Source organism: Felis catus, chromosome C2 (genome assembly GCF_018350175.1).
Source record: "Felis catus isolate Fca126 chromosome C2, F.catus_Fca126_mat1.0, whole genome shotgun sequence".
In the NCBI taxonomy this organism is placed as follows: domain Eukaryota; kingdom Metazoa; phylum Chordata; class Mammalia; order Carnivora; family Felidae; genus Felis; species Felis catus.
The window spans coordinates 131985549-132007454 of record NC_058376.1 but is presented as its reverse complement, the minus strand read 5'-3'; the positions used below and the strand labels follow the sequence as shown (position 1 = coordinate 132007454).

Genomic DNA, 21906 nt, shown 5'->3' with positions numbered 1-21906 from the left:
CTAACAGTGTACTGTCAGGAAAAGAAAAGAGAAACAAAAACAATCCCATTTGAATAGCATCAAAAACTATAAAATATTTAGGAATAAATTTAACCAAGGAAGTGAAAGATCTGTACACTGAAAACTGTAAGATGTTAGTGAAAGAGACTGAAGAAGACACAAATAAATGGAAAGATACCCGTGTCTGTGGATAGGAAGTGTTAATATCGGTAAGATATCGGTACTACCCAAAGCCATCTACAGATTTAATGCAATCTCTATCAAGAGTCTAATGGCATTTTTCACAGAAATATTAAAAATTCTAAAATTCATATGGAATAACAAAAGACCCCAAATAATCAAAGCGATCCTGAGAAAGAAGAACAAAGCCGAAGGTGTTATATTTCCTGATTTCAAACCATACTAGAAAGCTATAATAATCAAAACAGTATGATACTGACATAAAAACAGAGCCATAGATCAATGGAACAGAATAGAGACTCTGGAAATAAACTCATTCATATATGGTCAATTGATGTATGACAAGGGAGCCAAGAATATTCATTGGTAAAAAAGACAAAATGGTATTGGAAAACAGAACATCCATGTACAAAAGAATGAAGCTGGACCTCTATCTTACACCACTCACAGAAATTAACTCCAAATGGATTAAAGCCTTAAAAATATAAGAGCCCAAATCATAAAACTTCTAGAAGAGAGCAAAGGGGAATAACCTCCTTGACACTGTTCTTGGCAATGATTTTTTTTCGTATTTCATCAAAAGCTCAGGCAATGAATGCACACATAACAATCGGGGGTACATCAAAATAAAAAACTTTTTTGTATGGCAAAAGTAATAATCAACAAAATGAAAAGGCAACCCATGGAATGGGAGACAATATTTGCAAACCTATCTGATAAGGAGTTAATATCCAAAATATACAAGGTACTCATACAACCCGATAGCCTCCTAAAAAACAAACTTGCAAAAATCCAGTTAAAAAAGGACAAAGGACCTGAATTGACATTTTTTTCCAAAGAAGATATGCAAATGGCCAACAGGTGCATGAATAAGTGCTCAGCATCACTAATCATCAGGGAAATGCAAATCAAAACCAACCTCACATTTGTTAGAATGGCTATTACCCAAAAGACAAAAGATAACAAATATTGGTGAGAATGTGGAGAAAAAAGAACTTCTGTGCACTTCGGGAATGTAAATTGGTGCAGCCACTATGGAAAACAGTGGGGAGGTTCCTCAAAAAATTAAAAAAGAATTACTATATGACGCCACTCTAGGTATATATCCCAAGGAAATGAAATCACTGTTTCGAAGACATATCTGCATCTTCATTCATTGCATGTTTCATTCATTGAAACATTGTTTACAGTATCCAAGACATGAAAACAACCTGTAACTGATAACGTAAATGGATAAAGAAATGACACACACACACACACACACACACACACACACAGAGTATTATTTAGGCACAAAAGAAGGAAATCCTATTTGCAATAACATGGATGAATCTTGAGGGCATTATGATAAATGAAATAAGTCAGAGAATGCAAGTGTTGAACAACCTCACTTATACGTGGAATCTAAAATAACCAAATTTATAGAAGCAGAGTAGAGTAGTAGTTTTCTGCGGGAACAGGGGCAGGAGTGTGTGAGGGTAGTCAGCCAAAGGATACATACTTCCAGTTATAAGATGAATGAATTTGGGGGATGATTATATTTGCAGTTACATTGAGTATGGTGCAGCATGGTTACCACAGTTAACAATACTGTACTATATACTTTAAACTTGTCAATAATGTAGATCTTAAGTTACACAAACACACACGCATACAAGGGTAAGTATGTGAGATGATGTATTTGTTGACTAACCTTAATGTGGTAATCATTTTGTAATGCATACATGTATCAAATAATCAGTTGTATACCTTAAACTTACTCAGTGTAATTTGTCAATTATATCTCCATTGGGAAAAAAGACAATAAATTGAAAATTATGGAACATGCTGTTTGAGGGGTGAGTATTGGAATATTATTTGGGATACCCAATGGATAGCAGTTGGGCAATATTCATAAAATCTTCAAACTTACCTTTGACCGAGTAATTCCACCTCTACAAAATTAAGCTATAGATATATGCACATACTTGTGAAATGGTGTATGTGCAAAGTTACAATATTTATTTATAGTCTTTATTAAGTGCCTAGCATGTGCCTAGAGCTGGAGATATAATGATGAACAAGACAGACAAAAATCCCCATTCTCTTACAACTTCATCTCAACAGTAGGGAGAGAAAGACAATAAGAATAAATGAATAAGACATGCCCGCCTTACCTCACTTGCTGCTGCCCCAGTGTTTTGGTACCAAGACCTGCAGAGGACTGGCTTCCCTCTAGTTCCATTAGTTCTACTCTGGCTCCCCTCCAGTTCCATTTGTTCTACTCTGGCTCCACTCTAGAGTGGAGCCAAGCCAAGGGATATAGGCTGGGGTGGAGCTGCACCTGGATGGCCACCTAGGATATCTTCTTTGAGGCTCTAGCACCAGAGGCAAGTAGGGCAACTAAGTCAAGTGCAGGCTTGACTCAGGATGTAACCTGAGAAAGGATATTTACATAGTCTGGACATATTTTGACTCCTGGGTCATCAGTGGCTTTTTAGAGAGGCCTTCCTTTCGTCCCTGAGTTCTTACAATTTCCTATTCTTAAAGAACATTACTGAAAATATGGAGTAAGGAGTTAAAAATTCTCTTCTCCATAGACAATCTATATTAATTGATTGAATGATTTAGCATCATTAAGATGACAGTGCTGCACAAATTTATCTACATGTTCAATCCAGTCTCCATAAAAAATCTAGCTGCCATTTTTGTATAAATTGACAAGGTGATCCTAAAAGTCATTTAGAAATACATGAGGTCCAGAACAGACACAATAGCCTTGAAAATGAACGAAGTTACCGGACTTAAATTCCCTGACTTCAACACTTCCTGCAAAGGTAGAATAGTCAAGGCTGTGTGGTATTGGCATAAGAATAGACATATAAATGAAATGGAATTGAGAGGTCAAAATTAAACTCATATGCTTATGGTAAATTTGTTTTTGATATGCATGCCAGGACAAATCAATGGTGAAAGAAAAGTCCTTTTAACAAGTGGTTCTAGGACAACTGAATATCTACATAAAGAAGAATAGCATTGTATCCTACCTTATACCACACACGGTTAACTCAAAATGGACTGAAGACCTACATGTAAAAGCTAAAACTATAAAACCCTTAGAAGAAAACATCAGAGTAAATCTTCTGTGGAGAATAAATGACTGTGGAGTAGTAATGGTGATTTAGCTATGACACCAAAAGCACTAGCAACAACAACAAAAATAGATAAATTGGACTTAACTTTAAAATCACTTGTGCCTTGGGGCAACTGGGTGGCTCAGTCAGTTAAGCATCCGACTTCAGCTCAGGTCATGATCTCACAGACTGTGAGTTCAAGCCCCACGTCAGGCTCTGTGCTGATAGCTCAGAACCTGAAACCTGCTTTGGATTCTGTGTCTCCCTCTCTCTGCCCCTCCCTGCTCACACTCTGTCTTCTCTCTCTTTCAAAAATAAATAAACATTAAAAAATAAAATAAAACAAAATAAAATTACTTGTGCCTTAAAGATACCCTTAAGAAAATGAAAATACAACCCACAGAATGGGAGGAACATATTTGCAAATCACATATCTGTTAACTCTCTAGTATCCAGTATATATACTGAACTTTTATAACACACTAATAAAAAAGTTAGAAATGGGCAAAGTGTTTGAATAGGTATTTCTCTAAAGAAGATATACCGATGATCAATAAGCAAATGAAGAGATGCTAAACATCATTCATCATTAGGGAAATGCAAATCAAACCACAGTAAGATACCCATTTACACCCATTAAAATGGCTATAATTAAAAAAAGACAGAAAATAACAAGTGTTGGTGAGAATGTAGAGATACTGGAACCTTTATTCATTGCTGGTGGGAATGAAAAATGATGCAACCACTTTGGAAAACAGTGTGGCAGTTTCTCAAAACGTTAAACATAAAGTTACCAAAATACCCCAAGTTCCACTTCTAGGAATGTATTCAAAGTATCTCCTTAAGAAATGAAAACATACATTCATACAAAAACTTGTACACAAATGTTCATAACAGCAATATTCACAATAGCCAAAAAGTAGAAACAATTCAAGTATCTGTCAACAGAAGAATGGATTTTTAAAATGTTGTATGTTCACACAACAGAATATCAGCCATAAAAAAGAATGAAACAGTGGTACATGTCACAATATAGTTAAATCTTGAAAACACGTTAAATGAAAGTTTCCAAACACAGAAGCCCATATATTATATGATTCCACTTATATTAATGTCCAGAACAGGCAAATCTATAGAGAAGAAAGTAGATCAGTGTTTCCCAGGGTCAGTGAGAAGGGGAGAATGGGGAGTAACCACTAATTGCATGGATTTCTTTTGGGGGATCATGAAAATGTTATGAAATTAGTGATGATGGATACAAATTCTGTGATACACCAAAACATAATGAATTGAACCCTTTAAAAGGGTAAATCTTACGGAAATTATATCTCCATACTAAAATTAATGAATAAGAAAAGTATATGGTATCTTAATATGATGAACATAGATTTAAAAGTCATTGTTGACATGATTCAGCCACTGACTACTAGGGAGCTTTGTTAGTGGCCATCCTTAGCAAAATAAAGGTTTAGTCTAAATGATTTATCAGTTCTCTTTCAAATCTAGCTTCCAATGATTCTCAGTCTTCCTTCATTGTCAGCAATTTCAAAAGAACTGCTGGGAAAGTCAACTCTAGAAAAAATAACAGAGCCTTTATACCTTTGGTATCTCATTTAAGGCAGCTCTGTTTTTGCCTATTGGTCATTTGATCTCTTTTCATCAGTGTAAAGAACAACTCTGAATTGGCAGAATTTCTAAAAGATTGTGAAATCATGATTTCTGATTGATTGTGAGCTTCCTGGAGAGAAACGCTGAGGTTTTCAAAATCATTTGCAAAGCTGAGTTTCTCTGTAAATGAAAGAACTCTTTCCACAAGGGTTTCGTGAAGAAACAGGCATGGGTGGCCGTTGGCTTTTTTCAGCCGAGTTGTGAACATATATAATAGTCATTGTTGACATAAAGATAGAGGGTAAAGAATATGTGATTTGTGAGGACACAGCCTTTGTATAAGGCATAAGGTGGTTGAGAGCTTGGGCTCTGCCGTCACCTTGTCTGGGTTAGGATCCTGGATCTACCATTTGCCAAGCCCCTCTGTGCCTGTTTCCTCATCTGTCACCTAGTCATAGTATTTGTCCCTCCCCTTAGGACTGTTGTGGAGATTAAATTAGATGATACTCATGCAGCACTGAGAAAAGTAGCTAAGCCATGATGAGGACTCAGCAAACGTTAGCATTCTTTATTTTCAATAACGACTCCACATGCTTAATGAGTGTTTTAATCACACCTGACATTACTTGACAAGTACTTGCTCCCAGCGATTTGTGTTCTAATCCAGATTTGCCAGTAGTTACTTATTGTTCTACGATGAGATTTTTCATATTGTAAATAACGTGTCTTACAGAATAAAAGCAAGAAATCTTCACCAACAAAATGAAGATCCTACTACTACTTATGTTAATCCTTTGGGCTGAGACACTGGCAGATCAGAGTCCAGGTACCAGTAGATTCTACGTTTATTGTCATTTAGGAAAAATAAGCATTTTTATGTCTTCACGAACGTTTATTTTAATACATAGAAACAGAGGGTTTATTTGCTTATTCACTAAAAAGTCAAAGTAGACGGCATTGAGTTGTAGTTGGAGGTATGTAATATCAAACGTACTTAATCTCTCAAAGATGACCGAGAGCCATGGGTAAAAGGCATGAATTATGCTACACCTGGCTAGAAGAATTCTAATTATTCAGTGATTTACTTAGGTCCCAGGGTTCCATGTCTCTATGACTCTCATAGAATCAGTGCATTGGTTTTGTAGGTCAGTCTGCATCCTAGGATTTCCTGACAATTTTCTGAGTTACTCTGAAAGAGCAGTTGTTAGGCGTTTACTAGCACAGCACAAATTTCCAGCGTGGAGGTGGTTGGCCGTGACTGCCTAAGTAGACGCTGGGGGCGCCTCCCCTGACCCAAACTCTCTTTATCAGGCTGGCACCCCGTCCCCCACCTTTCCTGGCCCAGCTGCTGTGAATACTGCCTGCAACAGCTCACAGACATGGCCCGCTTTCTGAGGAGAATTGCTCTTAGCTTTCCTAGAGTCAGCTCACGAAGGAGATTGGGTCCGTAGCCCTCTGCTCCTTCCCTGCAATTCCTGGGGATGGTCTGCAGCCAATAACTGACCGAGACAAGAGTATGGCAGACTGGCCCTCTCGCCTCAGAGAGCGACATGCTCCGGAGTCCTCTCAGATCAGGCAAACATCTGGCGTTGCTCTTCTCCTGCTTCCCCTCAATCAAGCCCCTCCCCCAATCCCTGTCTCCCACCCCCTCCTAAACTCTCCGACTCAAGACACCTGCTTGCTTGTTACGGTTTATAAAAGTTACTCTTCGTCCACAGACCACCTTGGGGGTTTTCTTTAGTATAATATCAGAGTTTGGGGTTCCACAACCAAAAAAGAAAAAGATGTCTCTGGTACGGAGTTGAGAAACAAAAGACTTATGCTTAACTACTAAAAGTCTTCTTGTTTGATGTTTTCACAAAACCCAGTATAGTTTCTGCTGCTTGACCTCCAGAAGACACTTCCCTTGGGATGCTGAGTCACTCATAACTTAGGACACAGTCTCAAATGAGTCCTGGGGTCTGAAATGTAAAGGCTGAACAATCACCTTGTTTAGCTTTGTTGCGATTTTATTTTGACAGAGCCAGGCCCTGAGTTTGCAGATGTCGTGTTTCTGGTGGACAGCTCTGACCACCTGGGAACCAAGTCCTTCCCCTTTGTGAGAACGTTCATCACCAAGATAATCACCAGTCTCCCCATCGAGGCCCACAAGTACCGCGTGGCCCTGGCTCAGTACAGCGACCGGCTCCACAGTGAGTTCCAGCTGAGCACCTTCAAGAGCAGGAACCCCATGCTGAACCACCTCAAGAAGAACTTCGCCTTCATCGGCGGCTCCCTGCGGATAGGAAACGCTCTCCGGGAGGCCCACAGGACCTTCTTCTCCGAAGCGGCCGGCGGGAGGGACAAGAAGCAGTTTCCCCCGATTCTGGTGGTCCTGGCTTCGGCGGCGTCCGAGGACGACGACGTGGAAGAGGCCTCCAAGGCCCTGCGGGAAGACGGGGTGAGAATCATCTCCGTGGGGCTGCAGGAAGCTTCTGAGGAGGAGCTGAAGGCCATGGCCACGGCTCAGTTTCACTTCAACCTTCGGTCGGTCAGGGACCTGAGCGCGTTTTCCCAAAACATGACGCAGATCATCAAGGAAGCGACCCAGTACAGGGACGGAGCGGCAGATGCTGATATGAAAGGTGAGGAAGCCCTGGGTTGAGGATGATGACAGAAGCACTTCCCATAGTGAATAATTACTCGTTTCTGGGTTGGTCCCCTCCACCCATGAACTGGTGGCACCTTGAGGGCAGAACTGGGAACGTATATTTGTCTCCGTATTCTTTGGGCCTACACTGTGCCCGACAGTGACTTCTATTCTTAGTACTCTATTAGCATTCTACGATTCTATTTCTTAATGATTGAATAAGTGAAATTCTTCCAGAAAAAGAAGTAAGTTCTGTGCCTGTTCTCTTGGCCCTGGCAGTCCTGGCACAGTGTGAGGCACATAGTAAGTATCCCGAAAACGCCCGTTAGCTAATAACGCAGCGACACTAAACGGGAGCAGTAACTTTAGAATGAGACGAGGCAGAGAACAGGATACCCTCGGTTGTAGAGTAGTGTCTTGAGCCCTACATTTGCTGTGTTGGCTTATCCCCTCCAGCACGATTTTTTCTCCTTACAAGTAAAATCTCTCCAATGAGTATCAGGGCCTGCTAAAGCCAGGAGCTTGACTCGTTCCTTCTCTCAGTCGTGCAATCATTTTGTGCCTATGTTTTCCACATGTAAAACACACATTTTTTTTTCACATTTTCACATTTTTGACATTAGGATGTGTCTTGCAGTAATGCTTTTTTTTTTTTTTTCATTTCTGAGTGTTGCCATAAATAATAGTATACCTTGCGGTAGACTGAATCTTTGAATTGAAGGAATATTGGAAATATCTCGGACAAGGTTATGGCTATGAATAAGGCCAACTAATAGCTCAAGTTGAACTGACTCAGTTCCCTTGCTTATATAATGTAACATCTTCGCTGTCACGTCCCCCAACATAAAATTCTCCGCAACTAATTTTCTGAGAGCCACCAAGAGTTTCTCATGTGGCAGCACAGAGCCTTCCTCTAAGGCTCCATCATCCATGTTGATTGTTGTGTGCACAGCTGCTTGACAGCCACACCTTACTTCAATCATTACAGCTGGTTTCCCTTGGGGGGTGCTGTTTCTAGGGCATTCTCTCTAAGAACCATCCACCAGAACCACCAGGGGTCACATCTGCATTCCTGTCAGCTCCTGGAAATCCCTGCATTTCACACAGAAATGCAGAAGGCCTCCTTCTCATCTGCTTTCGTTCTTGACCCCCTAGGCCAAAAGGAGGAATACTTATGACCCCATGACTTATAATGTCTCACGTGAAAAATGCCTTATTTGTGTCTTCAGTGAAGGCCTCAAAGCAGAAGGCTCTTGAATACACATAGTTTACTTGGCAGGTGATCCCAGACAGCATTAGGAAGGAACGAGTAAAACGAGATAGAAAGCTTCCCTTGCAGTGTTGATGAGCAGGCAGAACCGGCCAGTGCACAGCTCCAGGGAGGCACTCAGTAAGTATGCCGTGCTAATGACAGACTCCTGCCAGAGTCAGGTAGGAAGGATTTCCGGCAAAATGGATTTTCCTGGCTGCCTCTGTGCTCAGTTGGCAATGACGGGCCGTTCTGAGCAGGAATTATCTAGTTCTAAGACTGAAGGAAGCTTCCTGGTGCGGTACAAAGTGCCCTGAACACAAGGTCAGATGTCCCAGATGCTGCCACTAGCTGGCTGTGCGAACTTGGGGAAGTGATGTCATCTCTCTGAGCCTTGCACCAGCATCCTCATTGGTGAGACACGGGGGCTGGGATGACCTCGAAACTTCCTTTCCACCCCACCATTATGGATTCCATGGCTCTGCGGATGGCCTGATTTTGTAGTCAGACCAGTTCAGGTCTTAATAACAGACTCACTGAATAGTAGGAAGTTTATTTCCATTGTAACATTATAGGGCCAGTGCCCAAGGTGACTAGTTGTTTTTCGTCTATTCGGGTACTTGGGTTAGTGGTGGCTCTTCGGTCTTCGCATATGACCTTCCAAGGCACCCTGGGCCTTGTTATACAGCTGGTGGGCAGGAGAAAACCACTCATGGGAGGGTCTTGTGGGATCAGCTTATTTTTGCTCATGTTTCATGGTCCAGATCTTAGACCCATGGCCAATCCTAACGGGTAGCTTTTGGCAAGATTGAGCTTATCCCTTGGCTATACTTTCCACAGATGTAGTTCCTTCCCCTGTGCCTGGAGTAGGTGTTTTCTGTGCTTAGGAGGTACTCTTCCCTGGATTCCAGATTCATACAACCAACTGCTTACCTGGTGTCTTCAAAACTGTCCCAAACTTAGCATGTCTCAAATGGTACTCTTGAGTCCCCCCTTGCAGCTTCTTCCTGTGGTCTTCCCTATCTTGGAAGAAGAGACCACCGATATCCACTCAGTTGTTCGTGCCCAAAACCTAGTTTTTACCACTTCTTCTTTATCTCTTAACACTAGCATCCCACTATCATCAAGGCCTCTCTGTTCTACCTCTAATTCATGTATCAAAACTACCCTGTTGTTCCATCTTACCTGCTATTATCCTTGTCCAACAAACATTGTCTCTTTCCCGAACTAGGGTGATTGTTTCTTAATGGCTATCCCTGAATATCCTCAGCAACTGGGGTGATATTTTAAAGATTTAAATAAGATCCTGTGACTCCCCTATGATTCAGGCCCTTAGTCTCTCTGACCTCATCCATCATTGTTCCCCTCACCATCACCAGCCACTCTGGGCTTCTTGTTCCCACCTCCTACTGTTCCTTCTGCCGGAATTTCCCTTCCTTCAGAACACGTGGCTGATTCCCCTTCATTCATATCTCAGCCCAAATGTGCTCCTCTTAGAGAGGCCTTCCCTGACTTCTTTGTATCTCAAGTAAGTTAGTCCTCATCCCATGTCCCCAGAACAGTAACTCTATTGACTCACTTGTTTTATTTCCTCGTGATGCTTATTACTGTCTGAAATAAGATAACCTAGTTATTTATCCTCCCCATAGAATAGGAGCTTCCTGAAGTCAGAGATATTTCTGTTAACACGTCGCTGCATCCTAGCACTTGAGACGGGTGGTGGTGGAGGGGTTGATAGGACAATTGGTAAGAAGCACTCTTCGGACAGAAGGAACATAATTGCAGAGACTCTGAAATCCGTCACCTTGTGACTCTTTTCAGCATTTTAACTGGTGTTCGTTCAGAGAAAACGGTGCTAACCACATCTGTCATGACTGCCTCCATTTTCACCAATGCCTTTTGACAATCTGTAAAGTGCCCTTCTCACTCTGGGCCGGTGGTTTGTACTCATCCTCCTACTTTTTCTCTCTCCCTATTCCCTTCGCAGTGACCTGTCAGAGAGATTCATTAGCTGACCTCATGTTCCTGGTGGATGAGTCAGTGGGCACCAGACAAAACTTAAGGGACCTGCAGAACTTCCTGAGGAATATTACTGCCTCCATGGATGTGAGGTTCAGCTGCACGCGCCTCGGGCTTATGAGTTACAGTGATAGAGCAGAGACTATTTCTTTTCTAAAATCAAACACAACCCAGGACGAATTTCAGCAGCAAATCCAGAAGCTTTCTCTCCGGACGGGGAGAGCCAATGCTGGTGCTGCCATTGAGAAGATGAGACTAGAAGCCTTTTCAGAGTCTGCTGGCAGCAGAAGGGCAGAGGGGGTGCCTCAGATCGCAGTCTTGGTCACTCACAGACCCTCAGAGGACGCGGTACGTGATGCCGCACTGCGGCTTCGGATGCAGGACGTGACTGTGTTTGCCGTGAACATCCAAGGGGCGAACGACACCCAGTTAGAAGAAATAGTGTCTTACCCCCCGAGACAGATGGTTTCCGTGCTCAAGTCCTATGCCGACTTGGAAACTTACAGTAAGACATTCCAGAAAAAGCTGCAGAATGAAATTTGGTCCCAAATTTCTACTCGTGCTGAGCGAGTGGACCTTGACAAAACTGGTAAGTTTTTAAAAAATACTTTTCTTGTTATTAAAGTACTATGAGTAGTGGCCTAGGGCAAGGGCAGGAGCGAGAACTGACTGTACTTGGCTAAGGGAACATGAGTAGTAAGGAAAATGTTCCAAGACTAGATTTTGGTTGTGGTGGCAAAACCTGATGAATTTACCAAAAATCATTGAACGATTACAACGCGTGAATTCTTCAGCGTGTAAGTCGTACTGCAATTAAATGTAAAAAAGTAATAGGTGTTAGTTAAAAAATAGTTTGATAGTATTGATGAACATGAAGAAAATAAAATCATCTGTAATCCTATCGTCCAGACAAAACCATTTTAACGTTTATTTCTCATGTCATTTAGTTTCTTCTCTTTCTCTATGCTACGTACACACAAGCACACACACGCACGTTTTTCAAAGGTAGCGTAGCCTTGTATATGTTAGTGCTGTTCGACAGAACTTTCCGTGGCGATGGAAATGTTCTCCATCTGTGATGTCCAGTAAGGCAGTCACTAGCCACGTGTGACTGTTGAGCGCTTGAAATGTGGCTAGTGTAACAGATGATCTGAAATTCAAATTTAATTTAATTTGAACTCATTTTATTTTTTTATTTTTATTTTTTTCTAATTTTTTTTTAACGTTTATTTATTTTTGAGACAGAGAGAGACAGAGCATGAACAGGGGAGGGGCAGAGAGAGAGGGAGACACAGAATCTCAAGCAGGCTCCGGGCTCCGAGCTGTCAGCACAGAGCCCGACGCGGGGCTCGAACTCATGGATCGTTGAGATCATGACCTGAGCCCAAGTCGGACGCTTAACCGACTGAGCCACCCAGGCGCCCCGATTTGAACTCATTTTAGTTTTGATAGCCACATGTGGCTGATGGCTGGTGTATCACTGCAGGAATATACAGTTGGGTAACTTGTATCAGTCACAGTTACATTTGGGTGTGACTAACAGAAATAAAAACAGCAGTGGTTTAATCGGGATAAAACTGTTTTTTCTGTTGCACAATAAGTCCTAAGGTAGGTAGACACAGCTGGTACACCACAGAGTCAGAGACCCTGTCTCTTTCGACATTATTGTTTTTATTTATTTATTTATTTATTTATTTTATTTATTTATTTATTTATTTATTGCTGTTTGTGGTTTTTAACTCCCAGGAACATAGTCCAAGATCATTGCTCTAGGCATCCCACTCACATCCAGCAAGCAAGAACGAGAAAAGAGAAGGAAGAGGTCAGGCTTCTGTTTCCTTTTCTTCAAAGATATTTCCAGAAATTACACACATCATTTCTGCTTACATCCCAACGGCCAGAACTTGGTCACGTGTCGCACCTAAATTGTAATTTGGCAGCATTCGCATGGAAAAGAATTGTAATCATCCAATGACATTGAAGGCTAATTTTAAACTCATACGAGTCAATTGAAGGTTTATTAAGAATGCATCCTGGGCTGGCCTTGGATTTTCTGTGGCCCATATACGTAGCAGCAAGAAACAAGTCCTCTGTTATCTCCTAAGTGACATGTGGGGAAGTGGCTCAGAGTGGCAGTCACCTTGGTCTAGTATGAACTATTAGGGCATAGGGGGGATGTGTAGTGTGGCCTCTCTTAGAGACTTTGAAATGATGTGACCAAAAAATGGTCACATTTATTTTTGTTACAGAAATTCTAAATGGAGGTGCCTGGGTGACAGTCAGTTAAGTGTCCAACTTTGGCTCAGGTTATGATCTCATGGTTCGTGGGTTCGAGCGCCTGTGTTGGGCTCTGTGCTGACAGCTAAGAGCCTAGAACCTGTTTCGGATTCTCTGTCTCCCTCTCTCTCTGCCCTTCCCCTGCTTGTGCATGTGTTCTCTCTCTCTCTCTCTCTCTCTCTCTCTCTCTCTCTCTCTCTCCCTCCCTCCCTCCCTCCCTCCCTCTCTCTCTCTCTCTCTCAAAAATACAAAATAAACATTAAAAAAATTAAAAAAAAGAAATTCTAAATGGGATTGTATGGGACCAAGGCTAATGGCAAGGGCCATCCAAGGGGGATAGCTATCCTCCATAAGGCCTCCAGTAGATGGCTTCTTGTTAATTCAATGGCTCTCAAATATTGGTACTTGACTTAGGTTGGGTTCCTCAGAAGTAGATGCCAGACAAGGATTCATGTGAAATGGATAGATTTTGATTAGAAAATATATCCAGGGAAAACTGGAGATTGGTAGGAAAGGGAGAGTTGGGACCAGGAGGGGAAGGACGATAAGCCAAGTTCCCTGGAGTTCAATTCCACAGGGCCGTCCTAGGGACAATGTGGGTTAAACCTTAGAATTGCTGCTGTCAGGGGGCAGTGTAGCTAGGGAATTTATATTCCAGAACATGAGAGAATGTAAATTTCCAGGCACTTCTTCAAGCCCCTGGCAAGAGGGTTCCAGGAACCTGAGAGCAACCCACCCATAAACAGCCCTAGGTACTAGCCGTCAGAGAGAAAGCCCTGGGAGCCAGTGGGCACAAATGCGGTGAAGGGCTTGAGGGGATACAGGCTAAGCACCAACAGCATCTGCTGTAAACTTACCAGAGTGTCCTGGGGGAGTTTATCACTAGTTCATTGGCCCAAGCCCTACCCGAAATCTAATGAATTAGTGTCAGAGTAGGGCCTGGGCACTTGCATTTTAGTAAGCCGCCCTTTGAACTTCTATTAGCAGTGTTTAAGAACCTCAACCTTAGAGAATTTGCCATGGTCTGGAGTGTGGTGCCGGCTTTGTAGTTTCAGAACGGTAAAACACAGAGAACCAATCTACATTGACTTCGTTACTGTATCCACCACATCTGTCACGTAGTAGGTATCCAGTTTTTTAAAATCAAACTTCACTGAATCAAGGAGACGCTCACATTAATCAAACCAAGAGACTGATGTATAGGAAAAAGAGTGCTGGTGGGGCGCCTGGGTGGCTCAGTTGGTGACTCAGGAAGGAGTCGGTTAAGCAGCCGACTCCGGCTCAGGTCATGATCTTGCAGTCCGTGAGTTCGAGCCCCATGTCGGGCTCTGTGCTGACAGCTCGGAGCCTGGAGCCTGTTTTGGATTCTATGTCTCCCTCTCTCTGACCCTCCCCTGCTCATGCTCTGTCTCTCTCTGTCTCAAAAATAAATAAAATGTTAAAAAAAAATTTTTTTTTAAAATAAAGTCAAATATTCAGGGGCACCTGGGTGGCTCAGTTGGTTAAGCATCCAACTTCGGCCCAGGTCATGATCTCAGAGTTCGTGGGTTCAAGCCCCGTGGCGGACTTTGTGCTGACAGCTCAGAGCCTGGAGCCTGCTTCAGATTGTGTAGCTCCCTCTCTCTCTGCCCATGCCTGCTCGCTTGCTCGCTCTCTAAAAAATAAGTAAACATTAAAAAAAAAAGAATAAAATAAAATATTTAAAAAAATAAAGTCAAATATGTAGATTTCTCTCTCTGTCTCTCTGTATAACTGTACAGGTGAGACCTTGGGCCAGGGGACACATTCTTCTTTGACATTGTCTAGCCAACGTTTTGTGATAATGACAGTATTCTGTATTTACACTGTTGGATATGATAGGTGTTAGCCACTTGGGGCTGTTAATCACTTGAAATATAGCCAGTGCAACTAAAGAGCTGATTTTTGAATTTTATTTAATTTTAAGTAGTTCCAGTTTACCTTTTAATAGTAATATCTGACTAGTAGCTAGTATATTGGACAACACAGTTCTAGGGGGGTTGCATGGGCATTGCCTTGGTTGCCCACTGTGACTCATATTGTTTTCCTCCTTCATTGCTGATCACCACTATCTTTCTTCTGGAGAACACCTCATTCTTCTTCATTAGGTTTATATAAATCAATCTATCTTTATTGATATCAGGTTTTGCTGGCCTGGGATCAACCCTGTCTTTTGCAGATAACTGCTTATCTTCCTCCTAATATTTTATATGTCAATTTCATAGTTTAATTCTCAGGTCCAAACTTATTTCCAGTATTTCTGATTTCTTAGGGACCAACTCCCCATAGCCTAAAGTAGTGTCAATAGCTATAAATTACCAAAAAGCTATGAATAAAGAAACTATTTCTGAAATACCTAAATAGTCTTGTATTTTAAGGGTCTTTCAACACACTCAACCAGATAACTGTGTAAATAATCTAAATTTTTAAATTATGCTTTTTCTCCTACCCAATTGCAATGAGTAATTGATAGAGTTATAAATAGACTATTAGTAAAGTTAAAGCATGTTTTACTTTGTTCCAGGGCTTTAAGAGAGGAAGAAACATTGAGGAAGGAACAACAAAGGAAGGAAGGAACATTGAGAGTGTATTTATTTATTTGATATTTATTTTTGAGAGAGAGAGAGAGAGTACACATCTGAGCAGGGAAGGGAAAGGCAGGGCAGAGAGAGAGACAGAGGGAGACAGAGGATTTGAAGCAGGCTCCATGGTCATAGCAGAGAGCCCGATGCAGGGCTCGAACCCATGAGCCGCGAGATCATGACCTGAGCCGAAGCTGGATGCTCAACTGACTAAGCCACCCAGAGTTCTTTTATTTAAAATTTTTGGTTGAAATCTTGCGATGGACCAGGCATACTGGGTAGAAGCAGAGAAGTTGACAATCTCTGCCCTCATGGGGACACTCTGGCAGGAAGCAGTCTGTGCTCATGAAAAAATGAGTAAGATAACTTCAAAAAGTATGGCTATCATAAAGAAAATAGAGAGGGTAATAGGTAGACGATGACCAATGTGCTTTAGCTAGAGGGGAAGAGAATGCCTTTTTGAAGAACTGACATTTTTGAGTTGGTATATCCATGATGAGATAAGAAGGAATCAGCTATGTGAATGTTTAGGGAGAAGAATATTCCAGCAAGAGAGAGGAGGGCAAGTACAAAAGCCCTGGGGCACATTCAGAGTACAGAAAGCAGCCTGGCGTGGTTGGAGCACAGCGAGTAAGATGAAGAATTGCTCGAAATAGGGTCTGAGAGAAAAACAGGGAGAAAGTTCAGGCCAGATTTATATTTTTAAGTTCTAAATGCAATGATAAACCATATAAGTAGGAGAGTAATATGATCTGGCTCTAGTTTAAAAAAAAATTAATGTTTGTTTATTTTTGAGACAGAGAGAGATAGATCATGAATGGGGGAGGGTCAGAGAGAGAGGGAGACACAGAATCCGAAGCAGGCTCCAGGCTCTGAGCTGTTAGTACAGAGCCCGACGCGGGGCTCAAACTCACAGACCATGAGACGCGGGGCTCAAACTCACAGACCATGAGATCATGACCTGAGCCGAAGTCAGATGCTCAACTGACTGAGCCACCCAGGTGCCCCTGGCTCTAGTTTTAAATATAGTGTTCTAGTTGCTCTGGGGAAAAGAGGATATTGAGGAAGTAAGAGCAGCAGGTCCTCTCCTCCATTGCGTTTCTCGGCAAATGATAAGGCATAAACTGTCTGAAAAGGCAGGTGTCAATACTATACAAACAATTTAACTTACAGCCTGGAGACTTGGGAATCTGGTCCTGCCTTTTAATTAACTTGCAGTGTGACCTCAGGCAAAGTACTAGGTGTCACTCTGTTGCAATTTCCCACCAGGTTGTTGTGAATTTCAAAGGAGAAAATGGGCATGAACAGGCTCGATGAAGCAGACAGTCTCTGCGTAAATGATGAAGAGTTCTCATTCTCCAGAACCTTCACAGCCTCATGTTCCTCTACAAACCCTCTTGCAAACTTCTCTCCAGATAGTTCTGTAATTAACGAAGAATGCATTTTCCACATTTTTTTTTTCAGGCTGTGTGGATACAAAAGAGGCTGATATCTATTTCCTCATCGATGGCTCAACTAGCATAAACAGAACGGGGTTTGAGCAGATGAAGGAATTTATTTTGGCAGTGACAGAAATGTTCAGCATTGGCCCAGACAAAGTCCAAGTTGGAGCTGTACAGTATTCAGATCAGATAAAAGTGGAGTTTCACATCAATGACAATTCTAATAATGTGGATTTAAGAAAGGCTGTTCTGAACATCAAGCAACTCAACGGAAACACAGATACTGGGAAAGCCCTGGATTTCATGCTGCAAATAATAAAAGAGGGAAAGAAGCGTAGGACAAGCAGTGTTCCCAATTATCTCATTGTGCTGACTGATGGGAAGTCCAGGGATGACGTCCTGAAGCCTGCCGAGAGATTAAGGGCTGAACAAATCACCATTCATGCGGTTGGCATTGGGGAGGCTAACAAAGAAGAACTCCAACAAATTGCTGGGGAGGAGGAAAGGGTTAACTTTGGGCAGAACTTTGATTCTTTAAAGAGAATAAAAAATGAAGTTGTTCGCAGAATCTGTACTGAAAAAGGTGAGCAAAACAAAGAAGGCTTTATTCTCTGCACCCTCATGGGTTGCTTCCTGCAGGCTGATAGCCAGGCTGAGACCAGGAGTGATGTGACCAGTTTTCTGGTTAACATCGTTGCTAACTTCCTTTCTCACCACGGAGGATTCAGCCCCTTACTTTAAACCAGTTGCCAAGATTGGAGAAGCCCTCCACAGACAGATGCCCTGAGGCCATCTTGGGGGTTGTAAGCAGGAAGGTTGCTAAGACTATTGTGGCCTTGACAAAGCCCACCAGTATGGCATGTAAGAGTGTGTGTGTGTGTGTGTGTGTGCGCGTGTGCACTAATTGAAGCAGATGAGCACATGGAAAGAAAATGGGCTCTGGCTTTGATGAGTAGGTTAGGATTCAACCACTTTCCTGCTTGACCTTCAGACTTCCTCATCTATAAAGCAAGGGTAACACCTACATCCTAGAATCCTTATAGGTTTAGCATAAGAAACATCAGCCATCATCCCTCTATTATGAATGCTTATCTAGTACACATATAACAATTGTTTATTTTTATCTGTACCAGAAACACGTATTTGCATTTTCGTTCAGACTAAAATTACGTAAGTAAAGTTAGGAAGAACAACTTGCAAATACCTGTACCCGATCGTGATTTCTCTTATTAGGAGCAGCGACTTACTACCTGAAGATGGTATGTGTTGGTTTGCTAATATTAGCACATGAAAATTTTGTCTGCTGAGAGGCATGTTACCTTACTGGTTAAGATAAAGGATGCTGGAGTCAATGAGGTAAAGTTCAAACCCCAGCTATATTAGCTGTGGACCTTGAATAGTTCACTCACTATCCACCTGCCTTAATCATTGAGGGTAGGCCTAGCTTCCAGGTGAAGCTTGAAGGTGATAAGGCATGTGGAATACTTAGAAAAATGTACGTGGGCACTTAGTCAGTGCTACATAAAAATTAGCTATTGCACAAGTTGGCTAAAGTCACTGCTGAGAAAAAGAGAAGGATTTCCATTTATTTGAACTTACAAAAGTGAACATTCTGCAATGTTGTGAGTCACTAAAATCCAAAGATAAATCAGCAGCACTCACAGCAAAATCCTAAATCACATTATTGTTCGTTGTTCTCCCTGTTACAGACAGTAGTAGAGTTGGGTCTTCAGGATGCTCTAGAAAGAGTACAAGAGTAAAAAGTTCCCCAGAATTTCCTGGGGATGACGCAAAGAAAAGTAAAAGGGTTCCAGGAAACATAAAGTGGATTGTATCTCGGTCACTCCGAGGGAGACAGCCCTGGGCCAATCTGAGGAGGTACGGCACATCTCCTGTAGGTCAGGGGGTTGCACCTGAGGTGCCTGAACATTGGCACACCTGGAAGAGGAGACAAGCTGTGGACAAGGAGATGATCCATAAGATGGTGAATAGAGTGAGGCAGGAAAGCTAAGGAACCAAAGCCTTCGGGCCTAGAAAAACACTGACTAGTTTCAGGGCAGATGCGGACGGAATGAGACACATTGTACCTATTGCTTAGGGGACAAGATAAGAGGCCATAACAAAAAGATCCCAAACTACACAACACAGAATATTATTTCTGTCTTGCATAACAGTCCAGGGGGAGCAGGGTGCAGATTTAGCAGAGAGGCTCTTGCAGGCTCAGCATACAGCTCCCATCTTTAGGTCAACGGTGAAGCTCCGGCTCTCTTCACCTTGCACTTGTGGAAAGGGAGAAAGAGCCAGGGGAGCCCATCACACTGCCCTGTTTTAATGTTAAGACCCAAAAGTGGCCAAATCACTTCTGCTCCTGTCTATTGGAAAAACGTAGTCACAGGGCCACATCTGCTTCGAGGAAGGCTAGAAAAGTGATACTTACCTGGACAGTCATCTGTCTAGCTGAAATTATATCGGCATGGAAGAATGGGAGACCAGATATTAGAGGACAGGAAATAATCTTGTCACAAGCAGATCTAAGGTGGTATACCAAACCACATGTAAAAGTCTACTCCTTTTACACGTTTCATGGAGGAGAGGCTTCCACACTTCACAGCAGTGGGGCCTTGCCAAGGCCACAAACATCTTTAATGACCTCTCTATCTATGACTTTCAAGATGGCCTCAGGCAGCTTGGATCTTACATGGTGGCTTTAATGCCCCCTGGTTGTCCTTACACAGGTTATTAAAAAATAATAAGCATTGTCTTATTCCTCTTTGACTAATGCTAATTGTTCATTTTTAAATAGTATGGGATAGACTCTGTGAGAGTTAAGGGAAGGAATGCTAAGAGAATGGCAGTGATAGCAGGTAGAGCAAAGGGTTAAGACTAAGGAGATACATGCTAATGACAGTATATTTGCATTGTATACACACACACACACACATCTGTATCATGAATTAATAACACCATTTTTTTCTATGGCTTATAGAAATTGGTCTTCTGTGTGTACACACACACACACACATGTCCATTTCTAACAAGTAGAAAATCTACAAACTTTAGGTATAAAGGAATGATCCTTTATTTATACATCCATGTTGAATGGCTATGTGCTTACTAATGTACTTACTATTTCTAGTAAAAGTTTTTCACCTCGGTTTCTAATACTGATTCATAGTGTTTATCAAATCAGTGTAAATTATCCCAGAAAATAAGGCTGTGTAAAGATTGCTTAGAATTTTTTGTTTCAAGATTATACATAAAACCCAGAAATATTAGTCCTATGGACATAGGGAATTGATTACCTTTTCTCTTATTCCTTTTTTTGATCACCATCACATCCTTTAACACATAACCTGATACTTGGCATTTCATACACCTCAAGAATTATGAATGAATGAACTATGCATAAATGAATGATGCATGGGTGAATGAATATACACTTTGGAAGTTGCATTTTCTCTTAAAACTTGTTGGATAATATTCAGTAGATTTCTGATTCTGGGTCCTGGTCAACAGGCCTCTACTATAGAAGCAGATAAAATTTTCAAATACAATAGCAGGTGTTTGAGTTAATTTTTGATGTTTTCTGACTAATGCATTTCTTTCTTGCTTGCTGCTTCTCTGTGTTTTGAAAATTACATCAACCTGGTCTTTTTGACAACACGCAGGATGTGAAGACATGAAGGCTGACATCATGTTTCTGGTGGACAGTTCTGGCAGTATTGGATATGAAAATTTTGGAAAAATGAAAACCTTCATGAAAAATCTATTAGCAAAGATTAAAATTGGTCCAGACAAAACTCAGATTGGTGTCGTTCAGTTCAGTAATTATAATCAGGAAGAATTCCAGCTTAATAAATACTTTACACAAAAAGAAATTGCTGATGCAGTAGACAGAATGTCTTACATCAACAGTAACACTTTGACTGGAAGTGCACTAACCTTTGTAGCTCAATACTTCACCCCCACCAAGGGGGCCCGTGTTGGGGTCAAAAAGTTTCTTATCCTCATCACGGATGGAGAGGCACAAGATTCTGTGAGAGAACCTGCTAAAGCACTACGGGACAGCGGTGTCATCATCTTCTCCGTGGGAGTTTATGGCGCCAACAGGAGGGAGCTGGAGGAGATCAGTGGGGATGGCAAGCTGGTCTTCCAAGTTGAGAAGTTTGATGATCTAAATGCAATAGAAAACGAACTCATTTTTCGTGTATGTGCTCTCCACGGTAAGTGACACTGTTACTCGTCAGGACTCAAGGGCATGAGCTGTTGACTTCATGGGATGAGCAGTGGGCTGTACCACGGGCTTGGACTGTATCTGGACTTTAGTGTTAAGTTTCAGTCTTGTCTTGTCTGTGTTGTGGAAACACCTGTAACCTCCAGGGATATTCCAGTTTAACAATTTTGCCCTCTAGTTTGGCAACAAAATAGTCCGGCTGTGGTGACTTCAAGTATATTCCCACAGGTCCTCAGAATTTCTTATTGAACTTCCACATTTTTAACTACATCCATACCTAGATTTTTCAGAGCCAATTTTTAATCTCAAATGATTCCCCAGAATTGTTCCTGGCCTACCAATAACCAGTGTCAAATAGTAAATAATTAGAGACACAAATTCATCTTCCTCTAGTTAAATTAAATCCAATGTCCTAAGCATAACCCCATAAATATCCCCTGTATTTTACAGATATAGTGTGTATTTTCATTCTTTTGCATTTTTCTTCTTCACCACTATCAGAGAGATAGTTTACATTGCCTTTTCATGTATCTATCGCTTTGGAAAATTTCAAGT

The 21906-nt window shown here is 41.7% G+C and overlaps 1 protein-coding gene across 3 annotated transcripts in view; it reads left to right on the top strand.

The window, feature by feature from the left end:
• COL6A5 (collagen type VI alpha 5 chain) overlaps window positions 1–21906 on the top strand; it is a 132577-nt gene that overhangs the window by 34225 nt on the left and 76446 nt on the right. For all 3 annotated transcript variants that reach the window (XM_045037623.1, XM_045037622.1, XM_045037621.1), the window contains exons 2-6: window positions 5635–5727; window positions 6923–7525; window positions 10767–11387; window positions 17140–17700; window positions 20786–21340. In XM_045037623.1, coding sequence (XP_044893558.1) covers window positions 5664–5727; window positions 6923–7525; window positions 10767–11387; window positions 17140–17700; window positions 20786–21340 — 2404 coding nt within the window. In that variant the 5' untranslated portion in view covers window positions 5635–5663. The remainder of the gene's footprint in view (window positions 1–5634; window positions 5728–6922; window positions 7526–10766; window positions 11388–17139; window positions 17701–20785; window positions 21341–21906) is intronic.